Source organism: Heptranchias perlo, chromosome 32, assembly GCF_035084215.1.
Source record: "Heptranchias perlo isolate sHepPer1 chromosome 32, sHepPer1.hap1, whole genome shotgun sequence".
Classification (NCBI taxonomy): Eukaryota; Metazoa; Chordata; class Chondrichthyes; order Hexanchiformes; family Hexanchidae; genus Heptranchias; species Heptranchias perlo.
This window is the reverse complement of record NC_090356.1, coordinates 13,655,252-13,666,279: the sequence shown is the minus strand read 5'-3', so window position 1 is coordinate 13,666,279 and position 11,028 is coordinate 13,655,252. Positions and strand designations below refer to the sequence as shown.

At 41.5% G+C, this 11,028-nt stretch overlaps 1 protein-coding gene across 4 annotated transcripts in view; it reads left to right on the top strand.

The window, feature by feature from the left end:
- LOC137301045 (NAD kinase-like) overlaps positions 1-11,028 on the top strand; it is an 85,244-nt gene that overhangs the window by 58,235 nt on the left and 15,981 nt on the right. For all 4 annotated transcript variants that reach the window (XM_067970422.1, XM_067970423.1, XM_067970424.1 and 1 more), the window contains 2 exons: positions 10,258-10,387; positions 10,637-10,742. In XM_067970422.1, the coding sequence (XP_067826523.1) occupies positions 10,258-10,387; positions 10,637-10,742 (236 nt within the window). The remainder of the gene's footprint in view (positions 1-10,257; positions 10,388-10,636; positions 10,743-11,028) is intronic.

The following is an 11,028-nucleotide window of genomic DNA, read 5'->3' as shown; positions in this document are numbered from 1 at the left end:
AGCAGCACAAAGGTGTCAGATTCAAAAGCAAAACAGTCCGAATTATTAACAAATGAGGTGTTTGTTCTTCAAGCAGAGTATCATAATATGTTACAGCACAGGAGGCCATTCAGCCCATCGTGCCTGTGCCGGCTCTTTGATAGGGCTATCCAATTAGTCCCACTCCCCTCCTCTTTCCCCATAGCCATGTACATTTTTCCCTTCAAGTATTTATCCAATTCCCTTTTGAAAGTTGTTGTTGAATCTACTTCCACCGCCCTTTCAGGCAGTGCATTCCAGATTGTATCAACTCTCCGCGTTTTAAAAAAAAATGTTTCCTCGTGTCACCTCTCGTTTTTTTGCCAATCACTTTAAATTTGTGCCCTCTGGATACTCACCCTTCTGCCACTGGAAACTGTTTCTTCTTCTTTATTCTATGAAAACCATTAATAATTTTGAACAGCTCTATTAAATCATCTTTTAATCTTTGTTCTCAGCTTCTCTGGTCTCTCTGCATAACTGAAGTCCCTCATCCCTACCATTCTAGTAAATCGCTTCTGCACCCTCTCTAAGACATTGACATCCTCCCTAAAGTGTGGTGCCCAGAATTGAACACAATACCCCAGCTGAGGCCTAACCAGTGTTTTATAAAGGTTTAGCATAACTTCCTTGCTTTTGTACTCTATGCCTCTATTAAAGCCCAGGATTCCATATGCTTTTTTAACAGCCTTCTCAACCTGTCCTGCCACCTTCAAAGATTTGTGTACCTACACCCCCAGGTGTCTCTGTTCCTATACCCCCCTTTAAAATTGTACCATTTGGTTTATATTACTTCTCCTCGTTCTTCCTACCAAAATGTATCACACTTCTCTGCATTAAATTTCATCTGCAATGTGTCTGCCCATTTCACCAGTCTGTCTTATGTCCTCCTGAAGTCTGTTACTATCCTCCACATTGTTTACTATATTCCCGAGTTTCGTGTCATCTGCAAACTTTGAAATTATACCCAAGTCCAGGTCATTAATATGTCAAAAAGAGCAGTGGTCCTAATACCGACCCCTGGGGAACACCACTGTATATTTCCCTCAATTCTGGAAAAACAACCGTTCACCACTACTCTCTACTTTCTGTCCCTTAGGTAATTTTGTATCCATGCTGCTACTGTCCCTTTAATCCCATGGGCTTTAATTTTGCTAACATGTCCGTTATATGGTACTTTATCAAATGCCTTTTGAAAGTCCAAATACACATCAACTGCACTACCCTCATCAACCCTCTCCGTTACTTCATAAAAGAACTCAATCAGGTTAGTCAAACACGATTTTCCTTTAACATCCGTGCTGACTTTCATTTATTAGCCCATACTTTTCCAAGTGCCAATTAATTTTGTCCCGGATTATTGTCTCTAAAAGTTTCCCCACCACTGACCTGTATTGTGCTAAAGTAGATAACTTCTTAATCAGAAGAATCAGTTGCTGTTAATAGGAATTTAGTGCTATAGAAATTCTATACCTGCAACAAGCTCTTTTTAAGCAAAGTAATTAGGATGGTTTTTAAAAAGTGAATTAATTGGGATGAAAATTGGATGAGTTCTGGAACTGGCAGACAATCTATTTTCATATTACCGGCTAGGCAGTGAAAATGAAAATTACCCCCCCGCCGCCACCCCCCATCAGTCAGTCAAACAATCACAAGTGAGGTGTAGCATGGTTAAATACACAGGGAAGCTCTCCCTCCCTCCCCCCCCACCCCCCCATTATGTGCTTCGGTGGGGCATCTTTTGCTCACCAGCTGAAGGAGATTGCCAATCCCTACCAAACGAGGGGCGTTTTGTGTGCAGTCGGACCAGGCCTGCTAGGCATTCCATATAGAACCCTTCCAGCTGACAGAGGAACTTTCATCATGTCAGTCTGGGCTAGATTCAAATCCTGATTCCCTAGGTGAAAGGCCGAATCACTGTGTTACCCAGTCTCCCTCTGATAGAAAATGGTACACTCCACATATGACCTTAGTGCTGTTAATGTGGTGTGAAAATCCAAATATAGAGCTGCCAGATCCAGACCTGGCCTCAATTGCATCACCTTTGCTAAGGTTGAACTGGGACACTGGTCTGGTGGGAAAGAAGCTTCTCTTTTGTTCCAAATCAATGCAAGAGGCCAACACAGTGCTCAGAAGTTGATATTTTTGTAGTTTGTGCAGAGTGAGGTTTGCTGTATTGTTTACTAATCTGTTCCTGTTCCTAAATAAATGCTTTTGTCTTGGTTGTCCATTTTCAGTGCCCCATCTGACAGTAACAAGGAGGAGATGTGGCTCAGGGCTAAGATTTTAGCTGGTCAAAGCCACTACAGTAGTATTCAATGCCAATTAAAATATTACATCCGGTGTCTGACAGAATTTTTTTGCTTGTCTACAAAACATTGTTTGAAAGAAGCTGGCATTGTTTTCAACATTAGAAATTTGTGCAGCAAGGTATGGCATCCAATGAAAGGTCTCCCACTTTTATGGAACCGAATTTTAAGAGCGGGTCAAAATTTCACTAGTTTCATTTGAATGTAAGAAGTTCCAAAATGCTGTAAGTGTCCCCTGCTGAAGTTATCTTCTGTGCAGGACAAAGCATTGGACAGCTGAGGTAGTCTTATGTCATGGGTTCTAAGGATAGTTACTTAAGTTATGTACAATTGCCACTGGTGAGTTGGGGGCCCTGAGTTTCATTTAAGCTCTGTGTATGTGGCCTCCCTCAGAGGCAGCTTTTGAGTCTTTGGTTTGGGCATGCGAGTGACTCATTTAAACAACTATTTGGAGAGCCTATGTTGATGTCTTCTCACTAAAATAGTGTATTTCTTGCTGAAGGTGCTGGTTCATGCTGCAATACACATACATGCCAGCGGGCAGTATTTCACACCGACAGTCGACGTGTTGGGGGCCTATTCAGCATCTGTGATCGCTGACAAAGAGCAGCATGAACCAGGCCGTCTCCCCTCAGTACTGCTCTCCTCCATTTTCTACTGAAGACCCCCTTTCCCTGCTGGATCCTCTGCTCCATCTGGAGTCCGGTTGCTAATGGACAACACAGAGGATCCTCTCTCCTTAACATCACTAATGGCAGTGGTTTAGACCACTGTATACAGTAGGTGAGGACTCTTGAGAACTCGGATCTCCTCTTGACTTTCTTTGTTTTAACGAAGAAAAAAAGGCTCATTTTCTTACGTTTGTGCTCAAGACTCATACCTCATCCCTGATTTCTTCTCGGTGAATCTCTTCTGCGCCATTTCCATAGACTTGACATCTTTCCTAAAGGAAGATACCCAAAAACTGGACAGAATGAGGGTGAAATTCAAATACTCAACTTTAGGGGTACAAAATGGGCCGTCGAATACATCCCGCCCTACTTTCTTTACAATGACAATCTATTGACGATCAATTTACGCAACACCACTGCACTTGTTCCTAGCAACAAACTCAGTTATTTTCTCTCGGAACTCAATCTAGAATTGTCAGCTGTCCTTAATTAACCCATGTCTCTAAGTGAGTATTAATTTTATTCTGTATATTGGCCTCTAGAAGGCCAGCCATTATGAATGTTAGGCTGACTGATCTTTGTTTACCTAGTTTATCCCTTTCTCCCTTTTTAAGCAGAGCCATTTGACTGGCAACCCTCCAGTCCTCTGTCAAAACTTCTACATCCAAGAATGTTTGAAAGATTGTAGATAGAGCTTTTCAGTCCTCTCTGATTTCCTCCCGCATTCTGTTGCGGTTTGGTGCCTTTTCCATGTTGAGTTCAGCCAATCTTTTCAGTACTACTTCCTTATCTATAACTGTGCTATCTAACTGTTCCTCTTGTACTTTTTCATTCCCACTACCATACTGTTCTGTGATAACTGAGGCAAAGTACTTGTTTATTATTGCCTCCATTCCATCATTCTCTGGCCTTGCCTTTTCTTTGACTATTCATTTACTACTTCTGTCTTTATAAAATCCTTTACTGTTCACTACCAGTCCTTCTTCATACTTTCTCTTAGCCTTTCTAATCTCCTGTTTTGATTCTGCTCTATATATTTTCTACATTTGTCTTGATTTTCTTGTGTTATTATCCCTAGGTTCACGGTATGCCTTTTAAATCTCAGTTTGATTTCTCTACTCTTCCAAAGAGCTCCAGCTCCATCACCAGTGTACGATGGCTGCAGTGTGTACAGGATACACCACGGCCACTCGCCAAGGGTTTCTTCCACACCACTTCCCAACTCCGTGGCCTCCACCACCTAGAAGGACAAGGAATTCATGGAAACACCCTCGCCTCCAAGTCACACGCTATCCCGACTTGGAAATATATCGCTGTTCCTTCATCGTCGCTGGGTCAAAATCCTGGAACTCCCTACCTAACAGCATTGTGGGAGTACCTTCACCACACGGACTGCAGCGGTTCAAGAAGGAGGCCCACCACCACCTTCTCGAGGGCAATTAGGAATGGGCAATAAATGCTGACCTTGCCAGCGACGCCCACATCCCTAGAATGAATTTTTTTTAAAAGGGGAAATTGGGTAATAAGTGTCGAGCAGTGAGTTACAAAAACTAGTACTGAATTTGGCCTGTGCTCCACACCCTTCGTTGTGAAAGGGAGTCCTGATGAATCAACTGTAGAAAAGCTGTTTTGAATCACGGAGCCTTGTGAATCAGGGCTAGCGAGCTGTACAGAGAAGTGAAAATGGGTTTGACAGCCTAGTGCTCTCTAACAAATAACAAACTACAGTCATTTCTTTCTCAAAAGTTTTCCAGAGGTAATGGTCACTGCAGTTGTTTTCTTAAGTGCATAACATTTTGTTCCGATTAATGCTCTGAAAGTGGGAATAGGTGACGAGATGGCAAGGTATTATACTTTCAACGTTTTAGTGTTTTAAGCATGTTTCCTGAAACGTGCTATTCAGCATTGTGATTGTAAGCCTGAATTATTATACTGAGATGGTCGGTGCGGCGTACAGAGGGCGAGAACGTACTGCAGACATTCAGCACAGAGGTCACCTGCCCAGTTTTGAACTGAACGGTCTGATGTTGGGCAGGATCAGCAGTAATCTTGATATTTGACAACTGGACGGAAAAAAAAGTTGTTTTCAATCGATTGATTTTGAAGTCAAATTCTGCGCGCACATGGGGGGAGGTGCATAGGTTGGTGTAACAGAATCTTTCAGTTATGTCACAAGGTTTTAAACTCCAAACTTTATTAGAACTTTTAGCTTAGTTACTTTTGAGCCAGTATTTAATCTTGAAATAGGAAACGCATGGCAGGCCAGTCGGCACCTGAAAGGAACGTGTTTGGGCGGCACACTTTGTCTCTCTCCCTTTTGCTCCTCCTTAAAATCTACCTCTTTGACCAAGCTTTTTGTCACCTGGCCTAATATCTCATGTGGCTTGGTTTTAAAATTTTGTTTGATAACACTCCTGTGAAGTGCCTTGGGATGTTTTACTATGTTAAAGGTGCTATATAAATACAAGTTGCTATTGCTGTATTGGCACAGTCAAGCTGGAAGGCTTGCCTTCCGCGGCCCATCAAAGAGGGGCGAGCAAGAAGTAGATACGGAAAGTTCCGATATGCTACTTGCTTTCGCAAAGAGCCGTGAAGCCCCTGCTGATTCCTTTCATCGTTTTGCGCTGTGTGCAATGCTGATTTTAAACTTCAACGCAGCCTCAGGTGTCGGCCTTGGGTAGTGCTGTCGACTCTGACTCCACTCCAGAGACTTGAGCACTTAATCTAGGCCGATGCTTCAATGCAATACTGAGGGAGTGCTGAACTGTCAGATGGGTTCCGTGTTTCGGGTGAGACGTTAAATCGAGGCCCCATTTGCCCTCTGGTGGATGTAAAAAATCCTATGGCACTACTCGAAGAAGAAAAGGGAAGTTCTCCCTGGTGTCCTGGCCAATATTTATCCCACAACCAACATCATTGCTAAAACAGATTATCAGGTCATTTATCTCATTGCTGTTTCTGGATCCTTGCTGTGTGCAAATTGATTGCCTTGCTTCCCCATATTACAACAATGACTACATTTGAAAAATACTTCATTATCTGTGAAACGTAAAGGTGCAATATAAAGGCAGCTTGGTTCTTTTCTGTATCTTTTTTCTTTAGACTCCAGGCCTGGAGGACTGGAACAGGCTGCTACCTGATTGGTGGGTTTAGGCTAATCAAGAACAGCTTTTCCCAGTCCTGGTCTAAAGAGCTGAGGCTGAAGCTTCCCAGAGGTGTCTGCAAAAAGCACGGACTTAATCCATCATTGTCAGTGCTGATAGCAGAAGAAGGATTGAACCCACCGCAGCCGCACTTGCAACACTGCACTCTCTGTGGGCCTGTAGTAGGTGGTAGACCTTGGTGGCATTCAGTCACCGAGGATTCTGTTATGGGGTCAGCTGACCCAATGGCACGGAGATCCACGCACCCATCAGAATGGACAATTGCAAATTTGTAAAAAGTGTAGTAACCATGGACCGTTCTTAGCAAACTCCCGGTGTTACTAATACTTCCCAGTTTTCAAGTTTCTGGAGAAGGAAAGGATGTGGAGAATGAGGGGTAGGATGGGGGAGGAGATTAAAGACACGGGGAGCTTGAATTTTTTGTGTATGGGAAGGCTTGGGTGCTTTGTATGTGGCAAGTGTTTGGATTTTCTGAGTTGAGGGGCGTGCACTTTTTTGTGTATAAGGGGTCACACCTTGTGTTTGCCATCTCGTTCTTTTGTACATAGGGGACGTTGTGCTTTGGGGTTTGATTTATTTTTTATTTGAGGAGAGCTTGTATTTTCTGCGTATGGAGCTCTCATTTCTGCATAAATGTATGAGGCCCACTCGCTGGTTGGGTCACATGTATCCAGCCTACATCTTCAAAAAGTTAACCATTCCAGCTTTAGATGATGTTGTACAATAGACTAAGGAGCATGTTTTGCAGTAAAGCTGCTTTTACCTTTTGGAGGGATGCTTGCACTGCTGGTTCCAATGGCTGGGTCTCAACGATCTTAGCAAATTTGGCCAAGTTTACATTTGGATCACTGATGTTCAAAACCAACTGGAACTGGCAACACAAGCACCCGTCAAAAGCCATCATAAAAGCTTGATGTTGTGGGGTAGGGAATTTAAGCAGCATTTATCCTTTCATGTTGTTTGAGGGCTGCGTCATATTGAAATGGCCAAAGTGCAACAGTGCCTCACATTTGTATCTACATCGAGTTACATCAAGACTACAACACAGAAACAGGCCATTGGGCCCAACTGGTCTATGCTGGCATTTATGCTGCACACGAGCCTCCTCCCTCCCTATGTCGGCTAACCCTATCAGCGTACCCTTCTATTTCTTTCTCCCTCGTACTTATCTAGCTTCCCCTTAAATGTATCTTAAATGTATCTTTGCTATTTGCCTCAACTACTCCTTGTGGTAGCGCGTTCCACGTTCTTACCACTCTTTGGGTAAAGAGGTTTCTCCGGAATTCCCTATTGGATTTATTAGTGACTATCTTATATTGATGACCTCTAGTTTTGGACTTCCCCACAAGTGGAAACATTTTCTCTATGTCTACGCTATCAAACCATTTCATTGTCTTGAAGACCTCTATCAGGTCACCCCCTCAGCCTTCTCTTTTCTAGAGAAAAAAGCCCCAGCCTGTTCAGCCTTTCCTGATGAGTATAATCCTCTCAGTTCTGGTATCATCCTTGTGAATCTTTTCTGCATCTTCTCCGATGCCTCTATATCCTTTTTATAATATGGAGTCCAGAACTGTGCACAGTATTCCAAGTGTACTCTAACCAAGGTTCTATATAAGTTTCTCTGCTTTTCAATTCTTTCCTCAGTGCTTGATTTGCCTTTTTTTATGGCCTTATTAACCTGTGTTGCCACTTTAAATGGTTTGTGTATAATGATTTGTGATTAAAGGTGATGTATGGCATTTGTAATCTAGGAAGGAAACCAGATAGACTCCCACAATGCATAGGGGCATCGGGAAGTCCGTTGTGCCCAAACAATATGCCTTCTCCCTAACCTTAAGATAACTGGAATGGGACTTTCCAATAAAAATAAGTTTCTTTCTGCACAGCTTTGTTGTACAGTTTTGAATATAACAATAATGTTACTTTCTACCTTGGCGCTTAATATCTGCCTAAAGTCTCTGCATTATATTGAAAATATAATACTCTTTTAAAAATGTAATGCCCGACAGCTGGTGCTGCTAATGGTTCTGCTGTTGCCAGTTACAACTCCTTTAGACCATCTTTTGTCTCTTTACTTGTCCCATCACCACCCTCCTTGTCTTGCCCCATCATCCCCTTTGTCATTTAATCGCTCCTGTCCTCCACCCTATTGGAGACTTTCCCTTTTGTTCTTTCCTTTCCTGGGCTCAGTACTCGCTTAAAAACTGTTTAATCTTAAACTTCTTCCAGTTCTGATGAAGGGTCATCGACCTAAAAGATTAACTGTTTCTTTCTGCACAGATGCTGCCTGACCTCCTGAGTGTTTCCAGCATTTTCTGTTTTTATTTTAGATTTCCGGCATCCGCAGTATTTTGCTTCTGAGCCAACATTCCTGTTTTTAGAGCCATTGCCCAATAAAATTTTTTTTTTTTTAAATTAATATCGTATACAGCATCAGGGAAGGTGCAGTCCCTTGTCCAAGGCAAACCTAGTAACAAACTTGAACCCGGACAGTCTTGTATTGGGAATAGCTGCCCGATGACGTCAAGGAATGGAACCAGACCAGATGATATTCAGTTTTGGAGTTCTGCACCAAGGGACCCATTTTGTGTTTATACATGAGTGAGCAGTGTTTAATACATATGCAATTGTGTTCTGTTTTGTACTTGCCTACAGTTTTTTTTAAAAAACCTGTTTTGTCTGATTCTGTGATCTGGATTTACTGTGGCCACCCCAGTTCTATCTCACATCACAGCCCATCAGCTGCTAAGTTTCACAGTGCTGCTTTCCATTTTGCATTAAGGGCACAGAGTTTTGAATCTGTGACGATATAAGGCCACTTAACTGAAAGATGTATTTTGGCTATGATGCTCATGGCCTCATCTCCCATATATATTAAAACAGTACGTCAGTGAGCTTGGATGTCACATGGCAGATATTGCCTTTTGTTGCTGACTCAAAACAATCTTAAAATTGTGGTGAGATTCTCAGCTTAAAGCTTGAACGTGCCAAGCACATTCCAATTTGCAATGTTGCTTAATGAAAAAATAATTAAATTCTGTATGTTCCCTGATCAGACAACAACTAAACTCTGACCTGGACCACTGTTTCTTTAATAATTGGACTTCTGTGCCTTACCAGCAGATTCTGCAATCTGCAAAACATTGTATAACAGCTCTGTCCTTATTAAACACCATATCATGTGACTGACTTGTGAACAGTCATATAGGAGATCTGCTAGTATAAAATACATATACTTTGGTGAGGTGATTGATACCTGGCACTGTGTTACAATACTATCGTTCCATTGATGATTATATTAAAGTTTCAGCATCCCAAAAATTAAGCCCCATCCTTAAATTTGTAGCCAGCTGTTTTGGGGAATTCAGTATATACTAAATGGTATGTTAAAGGCAGTACAGTATATGTGAAATGTACTAAAACTCAGTCATGTGAGATCTGAAGATGTATGGCATTGCGATAAGTTATATACCATTGTTTTTCATCAGATTGCTGGCAAGCTGTTCAGTATAATTGAGTTAATTGCTACTGTTAGTTCGAACACGGACCTAAATTTACATTGCTGCTTCAGTCCAAATCTTTTACTTATGCATGCTCAGCATTGCACAGTCTTCATCTAATTTGGATTAAGTGTACGCTGATACATTACTGAATATGCACTGAATTGTAGTACAATTGTAGTACAGTGATTGTAGTATGTGATTGATCTGCAAAAGGAATGTAGTAGCTGTCGTCTGCCTGGTACGAAATCATCACAAGAAATCATGAGGGATAGGGGATTTAAGTTTAGAGCAGGGAACAGCATTATGTACAAAATGGTCAGACTTGTAAGTACACTGTAGACTCACAATGTCCAATACTGAGTGCTCTGTACAAAGTAGGAGCAAGCTCAAACTCTAAACTATGATGCTTCAAAGTTCTTGATTACTTTTAGGGTGAATAATGCAGTGAATTGTTGCTAAAATAAGACTGATTTATCACATCTATTCACCTTCTCTTTGCAAAACAATGGGGACCCCCACCACCACCTCCCCTTTAACTGGTAATTACCTCCTTTAAATGCAATTAACCAAAACCCCATTTTTTTCATTACAGGCACATTCAAGATCCAGCTAGCCAACGGCTAACATGGAGTAAACCTCCAAAGAGTATCCTAGTCATTAAAAAGATTCAAGATGACCGGCTGCTTCAACCATTTAAGGAGCTTTGCATATTCCTCATGGAGGTAATGTGCCTGTGATATTAAGCATTCATTTTATTAGAGCTGTGATACTGCAGAAATTTATTGGTTTGTGTCAAAGCTCAGTCAAATAGTGGATCATTTGAGAAGTTTGTTAGATTGATGTCAGTGATAATATGGACTCACCAGCTGATGCAGAAATGTTGCTCAAAGTCATGTCAATTATATGTTTTGTACCATCTTAAATGCAAGACTTGATCCTCAATCTTCCACTTCTATTTTTCTCATGTTTAGGAAAAAGAAATGATTGTTTACGTAGAGAAGAAAGTACTTGAAGACCCCACCATAGCCAACGATGAGAGCTTTGGACCACTTAAAAAATTAAGCACTTTTAGAGAAGGTATTTTCAAACCATAATTTTGCAACTATACTAATTTTGAATTAAATTTATTTTGAATCGTGTTATTTGGAAATCTCTCTTCCCAGTCTTTAAAAGTACCCAGTCAATAATCTCTACTCTTCTGGCTCACCTGGTGAGGTGTGGAGAGCTTGTTATTCTTCTGTTGCCCACAGACACCAGATTACTTGTTGCTGTTTTTTAAATTTTATCTATACTTGCTAAGCGACTGCCTCATTCCACTCTAGATTCTTGCTGGAGGCCTTCCATGCTTTGAACTGTAAACTGT